Source organism: Odontesthes bonariensis, chromosome 15 (genome assembly GCF_027942865.1).
Source record: "Odontesthes bonariensis isolate fOdoBon6 chromosome 15, fOdoBon6.hap1, whole genome shotgun sequence".
Lineage (NCBI taxonomy): Eukaryota > Metazoa > Chordata > Actinopteri > Atheriniformes > Atherinopsidae > Odontesthes > Odontesthes bonariensis.
Genome location: NC_134520.1, coordinates 6,854,561 through 6,876,413, shown reverse-complemented (window position 1 = coordinate 6,876,413; position 21,853 = coordinate 6,854,561). Strand labels below are relative to the sequence as shown.

The window sequence follows — 21,853 nt, the reverse complement described above, 5'->3', positions numbered from 1 at the left end:
CTCAGCGGTGCGCACAGCTTGCTGCAGTCTGGGTCTGTTCCTGTCGGAACTGACCATGAGCTGCTCGGAACGGAGCTTTGTGAAACTGTAGTCAGTGAAATGCGCAGCGCAGCGCAAAGGAAAACTCCGCGGTTGGGGAAGCTTTTAAAAATAAATAAAAGCCATTGATTGCGAACATTGCTTTCTGGGGGAAGAATTTGTATTGATCGTAGTCCGCTTTTACAGCCTCGGAAGGTACACAAGTTCCTGTTTCTCGCCAAAGGGGCGTGTCTGAAACGGAGTGGCTGTGGACTTGGGTGCGGGGGGGGGCGCGATTGCTGATAAAGTTACGTCACTTTTTCACAAAAATGGATAGGGGGATATATATTAAAAAGGGGAGTACTTGAAACAGAGGTTCTGACACTTGCTGGCACTTCATGAGTACTCCCCACAGCGGGGAGACTCAGGACTAACACCAAAAACGGGAAAAAGACGATTTGGATTCTCTATCCCCTCTAAGTAATGTCACAAGCTGGATTCGAACCGGCGTCATAAAATGTGTTGAGGTTCAGAAACATGTGAAATATCCATTAGGCTACAGATTATTATTGGAAACCAAGAGTGTCAAAGAGTTTATATTCATAGTTAAGTCTCGCGATGCAGCACTGTGACGTCATGTGAAACCCTCCTATAGCCTGTGTTCTGTATCACGTGATTCTTTCGGGGCTGGCCGCGCCTGCTTTAAATAGTTGGGTTTGGTCAACCGCTCTCAGTTCATGAATGTCTTGGACGTTCGTGAGCTTAAAGTTTTCAAACAGTTGAAAAACTGCTGAACGCTTTTTCTTCATTTTTCTGCAAATCTTCGATTGTTGGACTTTATCTTTCCGAGGTAAGTTTTGTTAAGTTATTTTGTTTTAATCAGTTAAGGTTGACCGTGATTCTGTTTTGATAGTTAATGCTTTGAAGTTTATTAAAAATTACTCAGTTTGAAACTATCAATCTTTTTGTAAAGAGAATATACGAAATAATGAATTAATGTAATATTAACTGTATAAGGTAAGGGCGTTAATACTGTGTTTTTTGGGTCGCTGTCGGTGGCTTGCTGTCGGTGGCTTGCGTGCCTCGTGCTGCGTTTAATAGCATGGCTGCTAACAAAAGGCTGCAATGTAAACGAACGGGGAGACTGGCGTTCTTACGCTAGCATACTGCCAACATGGTGGATAGGGACGGGGCGCTGTACTACGACGATTTTCAATACAGTCTGTTCACTTTTCTTCGGTTGAAATTAAAAAGGATTTTGTTTTATTGATAATTGTGTAGCAAATGTAGACGGTATTTAAATTACATGCGTTTTTAAGGAGAACTCCGGTATTTTCAACATTAAGCCTCATTTCTGAGAGAAGGAAGACATGTTTGTAGTTCTCTCGCACTGGAAATGCAATACACCTAGCAGCATTTCTGGTGCGAGAGAACTACAAACATGGCCTACATCAAAAAAGCGCTGAGGGGGGTTTTAAAACATTGCAGACGACTCAGAAAAGAGGCTTAATGTTGAAAATACCAGAGTTTTCTTTTAATAAGCCGCAAAGGTGTGTTGTGTTTTTTTTTTTTTTTTTTTTTTTTTGTGCTGCTGTTTTAAAAATAAGTGACTGATTTTGATAAGCTATTTAAACTAAAGGCTGATTCATACCTCTTAAAGCTGCCGTCGGCAACCTTTATTTAGTCATATTAGCTTGAACTGTTTTGGGATTCTGGAAGTAGAATATTAAATGGGCTGTTTAGGAAAATTCCCAAATTCTGTAGCTTTCTCTAAAGCCTGTAATCATGCTTGCAAAAATCGAGCGCTCCCGGCTGTTTTTAACCAGTCACGTTAGGTTTATTATTTCTCTATTATCTGAGCAGAACAGTCACCAACCACGTGTTCCAAGCTGAGCGTGAGTCTGCCCCTAGCTTGTGTGCGCGCACACTGGTGTGAACTCACGTGCACAACCTCGTCCACAGAGGGGGAGTGACCTGAAAGTCGGAAAATTCGAAATTAAACAACTTTCAGGTCCTTCCCCCTCTGTGGACGAGTTTGTGCACGTGAGTTCACACCAGTTAGCGCGCACACACCAGGGGGCTTGCAAGGGCTTGCATTGTTTTGTTTCATGTTTGGAATGATCAATAGAGAGCAGAGGAGCTTGGTTTTATCTGTTATACTATTAAATATATATATATTAAAACTTTTATACTTGTTAAAAGTATCATGATATCATAAGTTGGAGAGTGCAGTCCTAGTTAATTTTTTTTTCATGTTTATCCATGAGGATTGAATGTTCCTTTTCAATGGTTTTATGTATTTACTGGCTTTCACTGTGCAGAAAACTTTCAAATCATTTGCAGTCAACTTAACATTACTGCTTACTTTCATAATTAGGATAAATGGTAGTATTTGCTCTTGTAAATATATGTATTTTTAACAGATTTTAGTAGTTGTCTTTTTGTATATTGTCTTCTCATCATTGAGAATGTGCTGTAATCTCTTATGTTTTTGTCATATTTCTCTAATGTCAATTTGCAGATGCCACGAACTAGTCGTAGATCTCAAGCTGCTCGTCGCCGTGCTGAGGCTTTGCCTGTTCAGCGCATTGGCGTACCAACGCCATCCAGTGACTTTGTTGGCCGTGAGTATCATTTATATATTATTAAAGAATGGAGAGTATTTGTATATTCTGTGTGCTAATATATATTGTTTTCAGTGATTAATATATATCTTTTCCTTTATAGGCCGCGGAACTGGGCGGCGACACAAAGCGAACGAATGGCCAATCAGCGAGCATACTGGGCGTCGTCACAAGCTGGTCATTCCGGATGGGAGCCTTGATAAGAAAGTATGAAAATTTTCATGCTATTCAAATATACAATGTAGAAATGGATTGCTTATTGTCAGTTTGCTATAATTTGTCTTTTTTTTTTTTTCCTCCCATAGCTGGTTCTTGTTATCGGGGCGTCCCATTTGCGGTCCTTGGCAGATGGCATTGTTAAAATGCAAGGAGGTTTCGTATCTTTTGCCTTTATGTCGACTCCAGGGGCTGACGCAGATCAGCTGCGCAAGGAGGTTGAGAAGGTCGTACTTCCTCGTCGTCCTGACGCTATTTGCGTTTTTGCTCCATCCAACAACCTCACGTCCAGCATCAACCACCAAGAGGCAGGACGGGCCTTTAAGTTGTACCTTGAGGCAGTTCGTGAGCACTGCACTAAGGTGTGTTATTTTATTTTCAAGTCAAGTTTATTTATATAGCGCATTTCAGACACAAGTGCAATTCAATGTGCTTCACATTAAAAAAGGAATAAGAAGAATAAACGTAACAAAAGAGAAATAAAAAAACTTAAAACACCAAGCATCAGTAGTTGATGTATTTGTAAATAAAGTAATTTGATAATGCAATTCTTCCTCTAGGTGTTCTGTATCGGTATGATTCCACGCTTGACGGAATCCATGGAGAAACAGGAGCTATTCCAGCAGGAGTATCATCGTGTTTCGGCAAATCTAAGTATGGAGTAAAATAATTCTGAGTTCATTTCCAGTATTTTGATGGCAGTTGTCTTTGGTGAAAAGGATGTTTGTATAATTATACATATTTTTCTTTTCAGAGATGCCGTTTTATTCCATTGCCGAGGACTTCCCCCTAAGTCGCGTCGATCTGTGGAGTTATGATGGAGTAAGTACAATCTTATTCTGAAGTTAGAAAGTGGTGAGAATTTATATTCAATACTTATTTTACTTGTCTGTTGTTTTGCTGATTTATATACCTTTTATTTTGGTTTAGATTCACCTTGACGACAACAAGGGGATGCGCATCCTCAGTGATCGCATTTGGGTGTTTGCGCATCAGTTCCTGGAGCTGTCTGCACCCAAGCCACTGGCCACGAGTCAGGCAGCTGTTCCGTATAAGCCACGGTTTGTGTCGCGTGTGGTTGTGAAGGGAGTGGAACGAGTTCCACGTCCACCCCCTCCAGAGTGGACAACCGTGAGATACGGCAGGAAGGTAAGGAAGTTTGTTGTTCCCGATGTACTTTTATGCAAGGATGGGATTTAAGTTGGTGTGTAATGTTCTGAAATGGCTTTTGTGTGTTCTTTTTATAGAGGAGCCATTCGGGGGAATCTGACTCTGATTCACCCAAGGAAAGGGTGGTTCCTGATAAGGTGAGTGTTTCACAACCACTTGTTGTAAAGCATTTTTAATGTGATTAGTATATTCATTATTTCATTTTTTGTGTAACAGATTGCTACTCCAGTTTTGAAGGAGTGTTACATCCCTCTGAATCCTGTTCGTTTTTCACCTGAGTTGTTGGTTGCCATGGAAAAAGTTTCTCCAGTGGCAGTGGCAGATGTTCACACAGGCAACGAGGTAAGTTGCAGCAAAGTGTATTTAAAAACAGTCTCAGTATTGTCTTTTAGAAAAGACACAGATCTGACATGTTGTTTGTGTTATAGATGAAGCCTGTGGAACGTGTCAAGAACCCAGCTGTCTTAAGGACCAGGCGTGTGAGACAGCAGGTTTGTAAAACCTTAAGCGAGTTAACTTTTCAGATCTTCAATGAGGATAATTGTTCATAATTAATTTATTTGTCTTTGTCTTTCAGGTTTCAGCCACACCGAGCGTAACTCCTGCCGCTGTTGGTGTGGGGCTTGTGTCTGTGAAGAAGAATGTAAGTGTGGTCCATATTTAGCTTTTTATTATGTTAAATGTGTAAGCAATATGAAACCTTAAAGTGTATTACTGAAAACACTTGGTTTAAATTATTTGGAATCTTGGTTTAAAATCAGATGAATTAATGTAATGATTTTGTTTTATAGGTTGAGGCAACATCCAAACAGGTGGATGTCTGCGATGTGGTGCGTTCTCCCCATCCTCAGGAGGCGTCTGACTGTCCTGGTTTGGTGTCTGTCCGTCCGTCCGAGCTCGTTTCTGACCGGGAGGTTTGTATAACAACATTTTTGGTAGTAAATGTAAAGAAATGAATACAAATAAAAGAAATGATGTTTTCTAATGTCGTTGTAGATGCTTGAGGTGTCGGTGGATTTCGAGTGCAGCCAAACAAGAGGTCAGTGTGTTAACTCCAGTTCTTGCAGGTGTTCAGAGCGGTTCCCCCCTTCTCTTATTTTAGGAACAGTTAGTCATAGTAATCAGTCTGTTAGCAATATTTTAATGTCCAGTAGTGTTGTAGCAGCTATAAAACACCAAACTTCTCCAATTTGCACTTGGAAATCATCGGATGTCGATGCAGTTGATGCGGAAGGTCAGAAGTTGGCAGAATATCTTGATACAGAAAGACCTCAGAGAGGCACAAAGCCAGAGTTTTGCAAGTTGGTGGAGCGACAAAGTATTTTTGGTAAAAAATGGAAAGTACTAATTGGGGGTACTACATATGGTCAATTTAATTTGAATCTGGAGGAGGAATTTAGTGAGGAGTTACAGATGTATTTGTTGAGAAATGGAATGTGCATTCTTAATCTTGAGGGTTCATGTAGCCTGGTTATCCATCATGAATCTTATTTTGTCATTGTGGACTGTGGAATAAGAAATTTACAGGGGTTGGCGTCAGAAACTGGTACATCTGTAGTGGTATTTAACACTTGCTTCAATGATTTAATGATTCACATTATGAATCTTCGGAAATCATTAAATGCGACGGAGTATGGCATGTCTGCGATTTCTGTACAACAGAGTAGCTTTGGTTTAGAAGCATGTACCACAGTCATTGCTGACACGCAGGTCACAGACGAACATCATGGTGCCAGTTCAAGTAGTCAGCAATCAGTTAGAGGATCATTCCATCAGGGCGATGATCGGTTTAAGTACGGAGGACTGCAGTGTGCAGCTGTGACTCTTGTTGCTTTAGCAAAGCACAAGATGGATAGTGTTTTTTCATGGCATTCTGACACATTAGATAATGTTGTTGTCAGAGGTGACGCCTTGTACACTTATTTGCGGGACAACAATCTGATTAGTGGTAGGAAGGAAACGCTCTGTGTTTTAGACTTGCCGAAGCAGGTTGATATTGACGGGTGTACTTTAGATGTGATGTATGGAGATTTTGTTGCTGGAGATGTAGATGTTTTCCAGGGTGAGTTTATAGATTCTGGTGCGCACACTACTCTCCGTGAAGGATTGCAAAAGATGTGCGCCACATATGAAACTTGTGTTCTGACTATAAATGGAAGTACCTGCGCTCTTATAAGTCAGAATGGAAAGTATGCCGTTGTAGATTCCCATGCACGTGATTGTAATGGAATGGTAAGTGTTTCAGGGAAAAGCAACGTTTTGTATTTAAACAGCTTTGATGATCTTTTTAATTATATTGAGAGATATGCTAGGCAAAAGAGAACCAGTCCCAAGGAATTTGAAATTAGTGGTGTGCAAATTCACACGCACAGAAATGAGACTTCATTTGGTCCATTTGGCAGTAATTTGTTAAAACCTGTCTGTGTTCAGGAAGTCTTGTGTACAGATAAATCAAGAGGGCAAAAGCCTAAGAAACCTCAGAGCAGTTCATCTTGTAAAAAGATACAAGAAACTCATGAAGATCTTGTAACTTCAGATGTGTTTGTCACCAATGTGAGGACTAGAGCGTTAAAGTTTAATCCTCTTTCAAAAGTGGTGTCGGAAGCTGTTTGCAAACACTTGAACGTAGAATGCGAGAAAGCTGAGTCATCATCTGACTTGGTTGGGGACTTGGGGATCCCATGCAAGGTGGAACCCATCGTCGGGGACGGAAACTGTTTTTTCCGGGCTATTAGTCAGGCTGTAAGTGGGACTCAGAAATGGCACAGGAAATTTAGGCTTGCTGTAGTGAAACAGTTAGAAAGGAATCCTCAAATGTATTGTAACATTTTGAGAAATGAAAATTCCTCTATAAATGAGTATATTAAAAGATCAAGGATGCAATATGTTGGATCCTGGGCAACTGAAGTGGAAATTCAAGCTGCAGCAGACTGTTTGGGTGTGAACATTGTTACATATTATATTGATAAATGGCTTGAATATAAATGTACTGCTGGTCGGTTCTCAAATCAGTGTGTGTATCTACAAAATATTCATGGTAACCATTATGAGACAGTTGTTTGTGTTAAGCAACCACAAACACAACTTTGTTATGGTTACTGTAAGGAAAGGGTCTCCATTTCTCAAGGGTATAGTGTTCGAAATAAGACAACAAATGAACCTAATGTTGTCTTAGACAGTACAAAAACTGCAAACAGTTACGTACTGGATGATGATAGTGTCATTATTCATAATGATAATAAACAATTGTCATTTAATCCTGTGTGTACAGATGTTTCAAAAGCTTTGTGCAACAAGTATGATATTACATTTGTGAAACAGGACACACAAGGATCCACGGTTTCTGGACCTTTGGGGAGTGTGTGTAAGACTGAAGAGATTGTAAAAGATGGGAACAGTTTTTTCAGAGCAGTGTCTCACGTCTTAAGCGGTTCCCAGAGGAGTCATCGCAGAGTACGACTGGCTGCTGTTTCTTATTTGGAGAAGAACAAAGAGGGTAAACGGTTGGTTGGGAAAGGATTTTCTTCTGTGTCTGACTATGTTAAGAAGTCCTGTATGAAGTATGTTGGACATGAAGCTTCTGAAATAGAAATACAGGCAACTGCAAATGCATTAGGGGTGAATTTGTATGTGCATAATGGCAAGGAATGGGTAAAATATGGGTGTACAAGCTCCACTGGTATAAATGAAGGAATATATCTGAAATGTGATGGTCAGCATTTTGAGGTTATTACTTGTGTCTTGCAGGGTGATCAAGAGTTTTGCTATGGTTTTTGTAAAGTTAATGATGCATCAGACAAAGCATACAAGTGGAGAAGAAAATCTAATAAAACAAATGACAGTAAAGAAACAATTGGTTCAAGCACTTGTTCTCGACATTTAAAGAAGAAAGTTGCGTTTAAAAAAGTGATGGATTACCAGCAAGATTTAGAATATAAAGACAAGATGAAATTGAAAAGTAAAGCAATGTATTGTACAAAAATCTCTTATAAAGAGAAAAAGATTGCAGCCTTAAAAAGAAAGTACAGGGAAGTTTGGTTGCATAGAGAAAAAGTAAAGGCATTGTTGAGAATGAAATATCAATTTGATACATTATATCAACAGAAGAAAAAGGCGCTAAGTAAAGAAAAATATAGAAATGATTTACTGTATCAAGAGAAACGTAAAACTTTGAGTAAAAAAATATATAAAAAAGATTTACTGTATCAAGAGAAACTTAAGACTTTGGGTAAAGAAAAATATAAATATGATTTACTGTATCAAGAAAAACGTAAGACTTTGAGTAAAGAAAAATATAAATATGATTTGGTGTATCAAGAAAAACGTAAGACTTTGAGTAAAGAAAAATATAAATATGATTTGGTGTATCAAGAGAAACGTAAGACTTTGTATAAAGAGAAATATAAATATAATTTACTGTATCAAGAGAAACTTAAGACTTCAAGTAAAGAAAAATATAAATTTAATTTGGTGCATAAAGAAAATGTAAAGGCAATGAGTAAGAAGAAATTTAAGGTTAATTTGCAGCACAGGCAGAAATTAAAAGAGATTGGTAGAAGAAGGTATCATGGTAACATGGAACATAAAAAAAAGGTTTCAGTGCGGGTCAAATTAAATCAACAGCAACGTAAGGAAATGTTAAAAGAAATTGACTTTGTTATCAAACAGTTTTTGGATAAGGTTAAAGATGGGCCAGATTTTGTCTGCTGTGTCTGTCATAGACTGCTGTTTAGACATCAAGTTTTAGTGTGTAAGAAAGATTTCTATTCCAAAAGTCAATCTAGTGCTTTAATTGCAGCAAAATGCATTTCTGAAGATTATGTGCACAAATGTGACAATAGTTGTGCTGTGCAATGTAAATTGACAGAGTCATCCAGAGGTAAACTGATGATTTGTTATACCTGTCATTACAAGATGAGCAAAGGTGTAATGCCACCAGAAAGTGTGACCAACAATTTAAATGTGGATATTATCCCTCCACAATTGGCTTGTCTAAATAGTTTAGAACAGCATTTAATAGCGTTGCATATACCATTCATGAAAATGTTGGCTTTACCCAAAGGGGGACAAAATGGTGTACATGGACCAGTGACTTGTGTTCCAGCAAATATTGTTGAAACATGTAATGTATTGCCTCGTAATAATATGGAAGGCTCTTTGCTTGCTGTTAAATTAAAGCGTAAATTAACTTACAAAGGTCATTATAAGTATCAGTTTGTTGATACTTTGCATGTACGGGAAGCACTTAAGTATTTAAAACAGTTTAACAAATATTATAAAGATATAGATTTTAATGAGAATTGGATCAATGAGTTTTGTAGAGATGAAGATGATGTATTGGACAAAGATGTCATTTCTGACATCTCTGAAAAAGAATTGGAGGAGACTGAGGAGCTGTTGCACGATCGACAGCAGCATTGCATGTTTCAAGATACATGTCTCATGCCCGTTGACATAGGCCAGGAAGCTTTGGATCAGTATTTGGATAATATTTTAAATGTTGCTCCTGGTGAAGGTAATAATCCAGTAAAATTATTAAGTGATCCAGAAAATGAAGCCAAGTGCTTCCCTGCTTTGTTTCCATCTGGACAGAATACTTACCATGCAAACAGGTCATATCGTTTAACATTGTTTCGGTATTTTAATAACAGGCTTTTACATGCAGATGATAGATTTTCATCCAACGTTGAATATATATTTTATGCACAGTACATGTCTGAATTGGAACAGGTTATTTCTAATGTGTCGGTAGCATTGCGTAAAGGGCATTGTGGTAAACACCAGAATTTGGGTGACTTGTTGAAAAATGAGGAGTCTTTGAAGAAGTTGTTGGAGTTTGATGATGGCTATCGGTTCCTAAAACCCATTAGAGGGACTCCAGCTTTTTGGCAGTCTGCAAAACGCGACATCCTAGCCTGTGTTAAACAGCTGGGTAAGCCTACTTGGTTTGCGTCGTTTTCATCAGCAGATATGAGATGGACTAATCTTTTATATACCCTTTTGAAACAGGATGGGCGAACAGAGACGGCTGAGCAATTGGAATGGGCAGATAAATGTGAACTCTTACGTCGAAATCCTGTGACTGCTGCCAGGATGTTTGATTTTAGATGGCATGTTTTCTTAAGAGAAGTTCTCATGTCTCCTGCTAATCCCATTGGTAAAGTCGTTGACTATTATTACCGTGTCGAGTTTCAGCAACGTGGTTCCCCTCATTGTCATTGCCTTTTCTGGATTTCTGGGGCTCCAATCCTAGATCAAAACACAGATGAGGAAGTTGTGGAATTTATAGATAAGTACATAACATGCGAGCTTCCATCTGAGGACGAACCATTGTTTGAAGTGGTTACATCTGTTCAGCAGCATTCAAAACGACACTCAAAAACATGTAAAAAGAAAAATACAGTTTGTCGTTTTAACTTTCCCCGACCTGCATCCAGCAGAACATTTATTTGTCGTAGTGAAAAAGATAAGGATAAGACTTGTACATGTAATTTGGATAAAACAAGCAGCAATGTACAGTGTGCCTGTGCAAGTAAAGAGGCAATGGCTCAAAATCAGGCAAAGGAAATTCTAAGTAAAGTGAAGAGTCTCCTTGCAGATGAAACTTGTCCCTATAGGACTGTAGAAGAAATTTTTCAAAGACTGGGTATAAATCAAGAAATATTTGAAAAGGTCTATAAACGAGTTAGTCGACATACACATGTAGTTTTGAAAAGAGAGATTAATGAAATTTGGATTAATCAGTATAGCCCGCCGCTGTTAAAAGCATGGAATGCTAATCTCGATATTCAATATTGTGTAGATGCATATGCTTGTTGTGTCTACATAGTTTCTTATATGTCAAAAAGTGAGAGAGAAATTGGCCTCATGCTAGGAAATGCCCAGAGAGAAGCATCCAGAGATGGCAATGTTAGTGCTAAAGAAGCGTTAAAGAAGCTTGGTAGTGTATATCTACATAATCGGGATGTCTGTGCTCAGGAAGCGGTGTATCGACTAACCAGTATGCATTTAAAGGAGTGTTCGCGGAAGGTTGTTTTTATTCCAACTGGTGACAACATTGTGAAAATGAGTTTACCTATTTCTGTTTTGAGACAGAAGGCGGCTACAAATGATCTTAGTTCAGAGGAAATGTGGATGACTGGTTTGGTTGATCGCTATAAAAATCGTCCAAAAGATGACATTTTTAACGATATGTGCATTGCAAAGTTTGCATCTGACTATCGGGTTCTGTCCAAGAATGAAAAATGTAAATCTGCTGTCAAGTTGAATAATGGTTTAGGTTTTGTGGCCAAAAGAAGTCGAACACAACCATCAGTTGTTCGTTATGCCCGTTTTTCAGAGACCAAAGATCCAGAAAAATTCTATCAAAGCATAATGCAATTATTTTTGCCGTATCGCGTTGATGGTGATCTGAAGCCTTCAGGTTGTGAAAGATTTGAACAATTTTATAGACTTGGTGTGGTAAAATTTATTGATGGAACCAAACATTTAGTGAAGTCTGTCGTAGATTTAAACAGAAGTGAATTCGAAGTGGAATCTTTCAACCTGGAGGCAGCAGATCAGGTGGTTGGCGATGTACTGCTTGAAAATGCATGGTGTGAGTTGTGTCCTGAAGTGGAGATGGAACGGTTGGAGGGTGTGGAAGGAATGAAAGAAATAAAAGCAATGCTGAGTGATGAAAAAGAACACATCCCAGATTTAAGCTCATCTTCCAAGGGAAATGCATTTGAGAAAAAGAACATGCTGAGTAGAATCGAAGGCTTAGCATTAATTAGATCTTTGAATGAAAGACAGTTCTCTGTTTTTAACCAAATCAGGCAATGGTGTTTAGACAAGGTAAATGGAAAAAATCCTGAACCGTTACACATTTTGATTACAGGAGGTGCTGGCACAGGTAAAAGTCATTTGATCAGAGCAATTGAATATGAATCAAAACGATTATTGTCACCAATGTGTCAATACTGTGACAACACACCTGTTTTATTGACTGCACCTACAGGTATTGCTGCGTATAATTTGGAAGCAACAACAATTCACACAACATTTTCTATTGGAATTGATGTACGCTTACCGTACACTCCTTTGGGAGAAGAGAAGCTCAATTCATTACGTCTGAAATATAGTGATGTACATATTCTCATCATAGATGAAATATCAATGGTAGATCACAATTTGCTATCATATGTGCATGGTAGATTGCGGCAGATCAAACAAACGGGAAACTTAGGCTCATTTGGAAACATTAGCGTAGTGGCAGTTGGAGATTTCTTCCAGTTACCTCCTGTCAAAGGCAAACCGTTGTATTCTGATGGAGTTGGCAGCAATTTGTGGTCTGATTTATTTAAAGTTGTGGAACTAACGGAAATAGTTCGGCAAAAAGATTTTGTGTTTTCCCAGCTGTTAAACCGGATGAGGACTCGTTCAAAAGAGACCCCCATGCTACCTGGTGACATAAACGTTTTAAAAGTTTGTGAAACGGGTGAGGTCAGCTCAGCCTTGCATATATTTGCAACAAATGAACAAGTAAATGAGCATAATATGAAACAGTTGTTTGAGAGTTGCCCAGACTATGTGAAAATTGAGGCACAGGATTCTGTAAACGATAAAAAAACAGGCAAATTGCGGTTGTTGCAAGGGAGTCACACCAAAGCTTTACATACCGGTTTGTCAGAGGTTCTGTTGTTGGGTAAGGGTGCACGCGTTATGCTTTGTAAAAACGTGGATGTCGGGGATGGTTTAGTTAACGGTGTTTGTGGCACTGTGACAGATATCATAACACCAGAAAAGGACAAGTTTCCTAAATTGGTTTATGTTAGATTTGATGACGATCGTGTAGGCATCCACAGAAGGAAAATGTGTGTGTATGGGTCCTCGGATGTGGTTGGTTCCACACCTATTGTACCAGAGGAGGAAAGGGCCACTGTTAAAGGTGGCTTGCGACAACAATTTCCACTGAAATTGGCGTGGGCCTGTACGGTACACAAAGTACAAGGCTTAACCGTAGACAAAGCTGTTGTTTGTCTAAACAAAATCTTTGCACCTGGTCAAGCTTATGTTGCTCTAAGCAGAGTTAGGAGTCTTTCAGGTTTGACCATTCAAGACTTTAATGAAAAAAGGATTTATTGTAAGGATGATATTACAGTTGCTATCCAGAGTATGACACCCCTTTTGATGTGTGGACCTACACAGTTCAGCGGATTTGACACATCTGCTTTTACTGTGTTCTTAATGAACGTCCAAAGTTTAAATCGACATGTTAAAGATTTAGCTTTTTGTACTCAGCAATGGAAACCTAAATGTATTGCTGTAACAGAAACATGGATTCTTGAACCTCAAGCTGATACGGTAAAGATTGATGGTTACAGTTTCAACAACTGTCCCCGACGTTTATCGTATGATGGTACCCAGCAATCGTTGATTGGGTTGCAAGACCAACAACATGGCGGTGTTGGGATCTATACTGCAGATGGTGTGGAATATGAAGTTTTAAAGCCACCACAGGTCAATTTAGAGTGTTTAATTTATAACTTTTTGCATTTGAACATTAAAATGGTTGTAATTTATCGCTCACCACAGTATCCTCTGTCATTATTTAAAACAAATTTGGTAAAGATGCTTGACTGGCTGGAGCAATTGTCAACTGGAACAATAACATTGATGGGAGATTTTAATGATGATATTTTAAAGTCATCAACTATCTTAAATTGTGTTAAAACCAGAGGATATGTTCAAATAGTCCAGGAAGCAACTACTGAAAGGGGTAGTTTAATAGATCACATCTATGTTAAATCAGATGTTTATGAGGGAGAAGCAGTGGTAATCCCAACATATTTTAGTGATCATGAAGGAATTCAGTGTGGTTTTAAGCTGATTTAGTTAATGAAATAATTATTTGTTTTAGTTTTTTGAAGTACAGATGGAGAGTATATTTGGGGGGGAAGTATTTATTTTTTAATGTTTTTTTTTTTTTTTTAACTATTCAAAACCCTCCGCAACATAACAAAGTAACACAGAACCAGGGAAACAACACGACACCAGAACAGGGACAGACGACAGCTAGCACTGATAAACAAGGTGGCCTCGGCCTACCATTGCACACTGTACATAAAAATCCACAAACATTCTCAAGGAGCTTAACAACTCCATTGCACACAGCACATAAACAAACAACACCGGAGTGTGGTTTTAAGCTGATGTAGTTTTTGATGAAATAATTATTTTGTAGTTTTTTTTTTTTTTTTTTTTTGTACAGATGAGAGTATATTGGGGGGGAGAGTATTTTTGTACATGTTATTTATATAACTATTAGTTTTTATTGTAAATGAAGTTTATGTTTTCTGTATATTTTACAAGGTTTAAAAAAATGACAATTCTGAATCCCAAAAAGTTGTACGATGTGACAGCTCACAGGCAAGAGGGGGATTCTCCGCCACGATTTGCCTGTGTGACCTGCCCAGTCTCTTTCCTGTCCCAAAGGGGGCTCTCACTTCACATCAGGAGGAAGCATCCCAATGCATACTTCTGTGCACGGAAGGAGCTGCCGCTCAGTAAGTCAGGACTGAAGACGAAGGCAGAGACTAAGATGGGTGAGGATGCAGACCGTGAGGCTGCAACCTTCCAGGAACTAATAGTGGCCCTTCCGCCTGTCCCGGAGGTGGCGCATTAGCAAAGTGCTTGTGAGAATGCTAAGCACTTTAATGACCTATGCTATGAAATTTGCATAAAATTTGTGTTCTATGTAACAGTAAACAAAAGTCTTTATTGTGTAAAGGTTTTGTTTCTTGCATTAAGACGGCATTTATTTAACTTCCACAGAAATATATTTGAAAGTAGTGATAAACATCTATTAATATAAGTTAACATACAGAAATTAGCATGCTGTTCTTAATGCAAGTTTTGCTTTACCTTGTCATATAGCGTTAAAAAAAGCAAAAGGCAATGGTATTGGTACTCCCACTTGTGGGACGGGGTTCAAATCCCTGTGTTGCCCTGCTGATTTGTGCTGACAAGTTTGAACAAATTTTGATGACAAGTAGAAAACCTTTAAACTCTGGACTGGCAAAGTGTGCGTTCAAAGATGTTTTGTGACAATGTAAAGAAGTTATGAGAAACATGAGCATAATAGAAATTCTTGTAGGATTTTTGTTGGTGCCGATGTGATTAATTCTGGTGTGTTATGAAACACAGAAAGTCGCTGCTGAACAACGCTACGACCTTTTGACTGCAAAAGGGCCAACACTGCCGCTCCAGTGGCGTCATCAATCGTCTCACGCCTTTCCTGCACCCGAGCACGAGGCAGAATATTTGAATCTCCCAAATGGCCTTCACTCCACAACAGTATGACACAAGTGGAATGTGTTCAACGTTGGACTGATATCTCACCTTCTAGACAGGAGTTCTTATTTGTTGATGATTCTATTGTTTAACATTCCTTTTTTTTTTTTTTTTCTTTTTCTTTTTTTGGTGCCATTTTAAAACTGTTCACCAGGACTAAAGATTAAAACTATCCTTTGGCTAACTCTGGCATGTTATAGATGTACTGTTATTAATATGCACTGTCTTGTTAATAAATAAAATTGAAAATTTGAGTGACTGTCAGTTCCTGTTTTGTGGCGAAGGATTGGAGCGGACTTGTTGAAGGCTATTCAACATATCATGTGTGACTATGAAGAGTTAGTGGAAAAAGTCACTGCATTATGTGTTAAAACGTTTTTATTGGGCGGGGCTTTTAGTGACTTGTAACAATGTACCACACCAATGTGTCCAGCGCTGCTCTGTAATAATGCACCAAAAATATGGTACAGATCAGATGCTGTCTCAGGGAGATATAGCTGTTGAAATGATCTAGGGGGCGCAGTGGAGTCACAGTCATTATAATCATATTTGGATCTTTAGAGGTTAACAAATGTCATTCATATCTAGTTTGGTGCAAATCGGATGATGCATGTGAGATTTAGAGCCGAACGTATGCAAACGGCGAGGGATTGGAATGTGCCATTCTCGCCACGCCCACACTATTTTGTAGGTCCTGACAAGACGCACAGGTGTGCTGAGTTTCATGATTGTCGGTGAAAGCATGGCTTGGGGCTGATGTTTTTAGTTTTTCTAGGGGGCGCTGTGGAGGCATTAGGCCACGCCCATCAAATATTGGACTGCACACCTGTTGGTGGGCGGATTAGGATCGATCCCAGTGAGTTTGGTGCATCTCGGCTCAAAACTGTTGAATTTAGAGCCAAACGTATGGTAACGGCGTGATGTCTGACTTCACCAAGCAGCCATAGCCACGCCTTCAACTGAAAACTTTTGGTGCTTTAAAGCAAGTTAGACCAACTTGTTATCTGTATTCTGACACAAGATCATGTTGATTAGGTGAAGGGGGCCAGAAATGGAGCTTTCCAAGTAAAAAAAGTGACTTCCTGTTCTGAGGGGGCGGGGCTTAGATGACGTCAGCATATGACCACATAGGATTGACATGCATCCAACATGGATGAGTCATACCAAGTTTGGTGCAGATTAAACTTTTTAGGTGAAAGTTATAGCGTTTCGTTTACACTGGCGAGTACGCTAAGTTCGCCGCTTGGCCAAGCCCCCTAAACATGCTCAAAAACTCAAGTCTTCTGATAACTTTTGTTCCCCCATCCCTTAACTGCATACTGACCAAAGATGAAGTCCGTAGCTCAAAATCCCTGGGGCGTGAAAATTTTCCTGCGAGGTGTGTAAATATGAAAAATGGCCAAAATTTGCCCTTTGACCCAAGATGGCCGCCTCCTTGTACGTTTTAGAGCATACCTCCAAGAGACTTTTGTTCTTGATTTGAGAAGATCTACGTACATACCGAGTTTCAGATCTCTACGACGTACGGTTCGGGCTATCTCACGTTAGGTGGCGCTATAGAGCAGATTGGCGACGCCCACTTTCGAGTACATTAAAAACATGTGATTTCACGCGGGGGACAATTTTGGGCAAAGTTTCAAGAGTTTTCGAATACGTTCAGGCCTCCCCATTCGCGATTCCGCGTGGAGAAGAAAAAGAATCATAAGAAGAAGAAAAATAATAGTGAAATCCTACAGATACAATAGGCCTTCGCAGCGCTTAGCTGCTCGGGCCTAATAATAATAATAATAATAATAATAGTGAAATCCTACAGATACAATAGGCCTTCGCAGCGCTTAGCTGCTCGGGCCTAATAATAATAATAGTGAAATCCTACAGATACAATAGGCCTTCGCAGCGCTTAGCTGCTCGGGCCTAATAATAATAGTGAAATCCTACAGATACAATAGGCCTTCGCAGCGCTTAGCTGCTCGGGCCTAATAAGAATAGTGAAATCCTACAGATACAATAGGCCTTCGCAGCGCTTAGCTGCTCGGGCCTAACAAGAACTGCAAGCAGTGATAACGGCCCTCGCAGCCAAGCGCAGCTCCGGCCTTGCGACCGCCTGACCGCCGGCACCGCCGCCCCGACGTGGTCACCGACGCCGTCACGCGTCTCCCGCGCCCGTCCACCGGGCGGAGCGTGCGACGAATCTCCCAAATCGCCTTCAGTCCACGACAGTACGACACCAGTGACACGTGTTCAAAGTTGGAGCGATATGCCACCTACCAGACAGGAGTTACCGTCACTTCCTGTTTTGTGGGGGCGGGGTTTAGCGACGTCAGAAATATACAATGCCAACGTGTGAAGCGCCGCTCCGTAATGATGCACAAAAAATATGGTGCAGATCGGATGATGTCTCAAGGAGATATAGCTGTTTACATGATATAGGGGGCGCAGTGGAGTCAAACTCCAATATAATCCTATTGGGCTCTTTAGATGTTAACAAAGGTCATTCATATCTAGTTTTGTGCAAATCGGATGATGCATGTGAGATTTAGAGCCGAACGTATGCAAACGGCGAGGGATTGGAATGTGCCATTAAGCCACGCCCACACTATTTTGTAGGTCCTGACAAGACGCACAGGTGTGCTGAGTTTCATGATTGTCGTTCAAAGCATGGCTTGGGGCTGATGTTTTTAGATGTTCTAGGGGGCGCTGTGGAGGCATTAGGCCACGCCCATCAAATATTGGACCTCACACCTGTTGGGGGGCGGATTAGGATCGATCCCAGTGAGTTTGGTGCATCTCGGCTCAAAACTGTAGAATTTAGAGCCAAACGTATGGTAACGGCGTGATGTCTGACTTCACCAAGTCGCCAGAGCCACGCCTTCAACTGAAAACTGTTGGTGCTTTAAAGCAAGTTAGACCAACTTGTTATCTGTATTCTGACACAAGATCATGTTGATTAGGTGAAGGGGGCCAGAGATGGAGCTTTCCAAGTAAGAAAAGGGACTTCCTGTTCTCAGGGGGCGGGGCTTAGATGACGTCAGCATATGACCACATAGGATTGACAAGCATCCAACATGGATGACTCATACCAAGTTTGGTGCAGAATAAACTTTTTACCTGAAAGTTATAGCGTTTCGTTTACCCTGGCGAGTACGCCAAGTTCGCCGCTTGGCCAAGCCCCCTAAACATGCTCAAAAACTCAAGTCTTCTGATAACTTTTGTGCCCCCATCCCTTAACTGCATACTGACCAAAAATGAAGTCTCTAGCTCAAAATCCCTGGGGCGTGAAAATTTTCCTGCGAGGTGTGTAAATATGAAAAATGGCCAAAATTTGCCCTTTGACCCAAGATGGCCGCCTCCTTGTACGTTTTAGAGCATACCTCCAAGAGACTTTTGTTCTTGATTTGAGAAGATCTACGTACATACCGAGTTTCAGATCTCTACGACGTACGGTTCGGGCTATCTCACGTTAGGTGGCGCTATAGAGCAGTTTGGCGACGCCCACTTTCGACTCCATTAAAAACATGTGATTTCACGCGGGGGACAATTTTGGGTAAAGTTTCGGGAGTTTTCGAATACGTTCAGGCCTCCCCATTCGCGATTCCGCGTGGAGAAGAAAAAGAAGATGAATAATAACAAGAACTGCAAGCAGTGATAACGGCCCTCGCAGCCAAGCGCAGCTCCGGCCTTGCGACCGCCTGAGTGTTGGCACTGTCGTCCCGACGTAGTCATTGATGCGTCACGTGTGTCTCGCGCCCGTCCACTGGGCGAAGCGTGCTACGAATCTCCCAATCGCCTTCAGTGCACGTCAGTACCACACCAGTGGCACATGTTCAAAGTTGGAGCGATATGTCACCTTCCAGAGAGGAGTTACCGTCACTTCATGTTTTGTGGGGGCGGGGTTTAATGACGTCAGAAATATACCATGCCAACGTGTCAAGCGCTGCTCCGTAATGATGCACAAAAAACACGGTGCAGATCAGATGATGTCTCAAGAAGATACAGCTGTTTAAATGATTTAGGGGGCGCACTGGAGTCACACTCCAATATAATCCTATTGGGCTCTTCAGAGGTTAACAAAGGTCATTCACATCTAGTTTGGAGCAAATCGGATGATGCATGTGAGATTTAGAGCCGAATGTATGCAATGTTTTAAATATACAAATTTGTGTTGGAATTATTATATTGATGTAATAAAAATATGTCAGTTTAACATTTTGTATGTTTCATCTTTTGAAAAGTTCTTAAGTTTATGCATTGCTTCAGTCCTGTGCAGTTGATTAAAATATAAGCTATGTGGTGTAATATTCAATATGCCACATCATAGATAAATAACAGTTTTGAGTATTTTTTGTATCTGAATAAAATCATCTTTTATCTGATTTTATAAGTTTTGAAATTCATGGCTTAACATTTGGACACCTGGTAAAACAGAAGTCATTTATAAACAACAGATTATTACCTCCGCACAGGAGGTTATGTGATCACCCGAGTTTGTTTGTTGATGTGTTCATGTTGCAATCTTGCGATTTGCCACAAAGTGGCGCGACCTGGCGGAGGTTTGCACTTTCTGAGTTCATTTCCAGTTAAGTAATGTCACAAGCTGGATTCGAACCGGCGTCATAAATTGAAAATCGTTTCTGAAACATGTGCCTTATCCATTCGGCCACAGATCACTGCTGGCTGATTGGTGTGACAAAGAGCTTATAGTCATTTTAACTTGCTATAGCAAGAATCATGTCATTGAAAACCTGATTTTTAGTAATAAGTAAAATGAGGTGAGGAGTTTAGATATCATTCATTTTTAGTTTTGTCAACAGAAGTGTGTTTGCTGTTACACATGACTTCTGCTTTCCTATGTTACAGATATTCAAATAAAGGCGGGGTAGGGGATCTTTTTCTAGAACATTTTTTTACATATTGCTTGAAATACTCTTCACACCCTCATTGCAACCAATTACTTAAAAGTTTTGACACAGATATGAAAAGTTTTAGTGGCCACTAGAACGTACTATCCAGGAAAAACAGTATCCAATCATTCTGAACGGACCGTTCAGAATGATTGGATTCTGATGCCGTCTATCACACTGTAACCTGCTCCTCCCTCCCCCTCCTCCCCCCCTGTGCGCGTACCCTGCTCCGTGAACGAATTACGCGTCTAGAAGCTTGGCAGGAAGCTAAACTAGAGCCAGCTTGGCTAGCACCTAGCATTATTAAACGTATAGTTATCATATACTAAATACTAAATAAGGCAACGATCGATGCTTGCTGCCAGAACAGCGCTCGTGCACCTTCATGTCTGCGCGTTCATGTACTCTAGAGGCGTGCCTTCGGGGGGAAAGTGAAGGAAAGGGTTGGGACTTTTTACCTGTGTATTTTCAAAATGCAGCTTTGCTGGACTCAAAATCCAGGATCTCCTACCCTACCTTTCAAGTAATATGTAAGTGCATTCAACAGTGCTTGGGGTTACATTTTCAACGATAATTAATGGTATAGAAGCAAAGAGTAGGGTGGAGTGCAGAAGCTTTATGCTGTAACTCATTAAGGTGTATGTATAGAGATTTATTGTTTCTAAATGAATTTGTAGTGCAAAGTAAATTAACAGCTGTTGCTTTTGCGATTTAAATGACAATATTGTGGTCAAATAATGCATGTTATGAGTAGTCCAATAATGTTTTAACATCTACCGTCCATTGATTATCTGTAGAATAGTTTTAGAAGTGGTTGTAACGTTTAATAATACGAGCTTCTGCTACAGTTGATTTTATTTTGAAGTGCTTGGAATCAACTTCTGGTTTTCACAGTACGTGTCTGCAACGAAACGCCCTGATGCGCTCTTTGCAAGAAGGATTCAATCATACAGGTACACATCCAGTCTTTTGTGGGGTTTTTATGTATTGTATGAGTAAGTTTTTTATTGTCTTTAATTGTTATAATATTTGTGCATTGTTTACATATGTGTGTGTTTTTGTGTTCTGTAGAAATGGCTTTTTCTTCGCCTTCAAAGTTCCCTGAGTTTACTGACGACGAGATGAAGTCCGCTAAACAGTCGGCCCAGCTTGCTTGTGTGAGTGTTGTTTTCGTTGTTGTTGAGTAATTATAAAGTGAATGTTAGTAAATACATTTATAAATTTGTATAAGTATTTAAGAGCAATTAATATATTAGCGCTAGGGTACATTTTTGTTTTGCAATTACGAAAGGTTTAGCTCCAGTTTGCTCCCGGGGTAGAGACGACATTTTGTTAATGGGATTGAGTTGTAGTTACCGCTGCAGTGCGTATTAATAAACATTTTTGGAACAGACGGTGTAAAAGTAGACTTATTTGCTTGTTATTAACATTTTTCGTCATTGTAAATGGTGTTCAAAGAGTTTGTGATTTTTGTTGTTGTTTTTCATTAGTTATAAAATGAAGTTTAGTGAATACATTTATAAATTAGTATAAGTAATGAGTAATTAATATTTCAGAGTTAATGTACATTTATGTTTTGCACATAGAATG

The 21,853-nt window shown here is 39.9% G+C and overlaps 1 protein-coding gene across 1 annotated transcript; it reads left to right on the top strand.

The window, feature by feature from the left end:
• The first annotated feature begins 2,539 nt into the window (after positions 1-2,539).
• Positions 2,540-14,694, top strand: LOC142400916 (uncharacterized). Its single transcript, XM_075486165.1, has 13 exons — positions 2,540-2,642; positions 2,746-2,849; positions 2,948-3,220; positions 3,419-3,512; positions 3,613-3,680; positions 3,789-4,007; positions 4,106-4,171; positions 4,245-4,370; positions 4,457-4,519; positions 4,606-4,671; positions 4,820-4,942; positions 5,025-5,067; positions 14,432-14,694. The coding sequence occupies exons 1-13, from the start codon at positions 2,540-2,542 to the stop codon at positions 14,692-14,694; spliced, it is 1,611 nt and encodes a 536-aa protein (XP_075342280.1).
• The last annotated feature ends 7,159 nt before the right edge of the window (positions 14,695-21,853 follow it).

What these genes read in the sequence shown, in the direction of transcription:
- LOC142400916 (XM_075486165.1), top strand. Translation starts at nt 2,540, where the DNA reads ATGCCACGAACTAGTCGTAGATCTCAAGCTGCTCGTCGCCGTGCTGAG. An exon ending in ATGGGAGCCTTGATAAGAAA is followed by an intron (nt 2,850 to 2,947) that starts GTATGAAAATTT and finishes TTCCTCCCATAG; the next exon opens with CTGGTTCTTGTTATCGGGGC. An exon ending in CCGTGAGATACGGCAGGAAG is followed by an intron (nt 4,008 to 4,105) that starts GTAAGGAAGTTT and finishes TTCTTTTTATAG; the next exon opens with AGGAGCCATTCGGGGGAATC.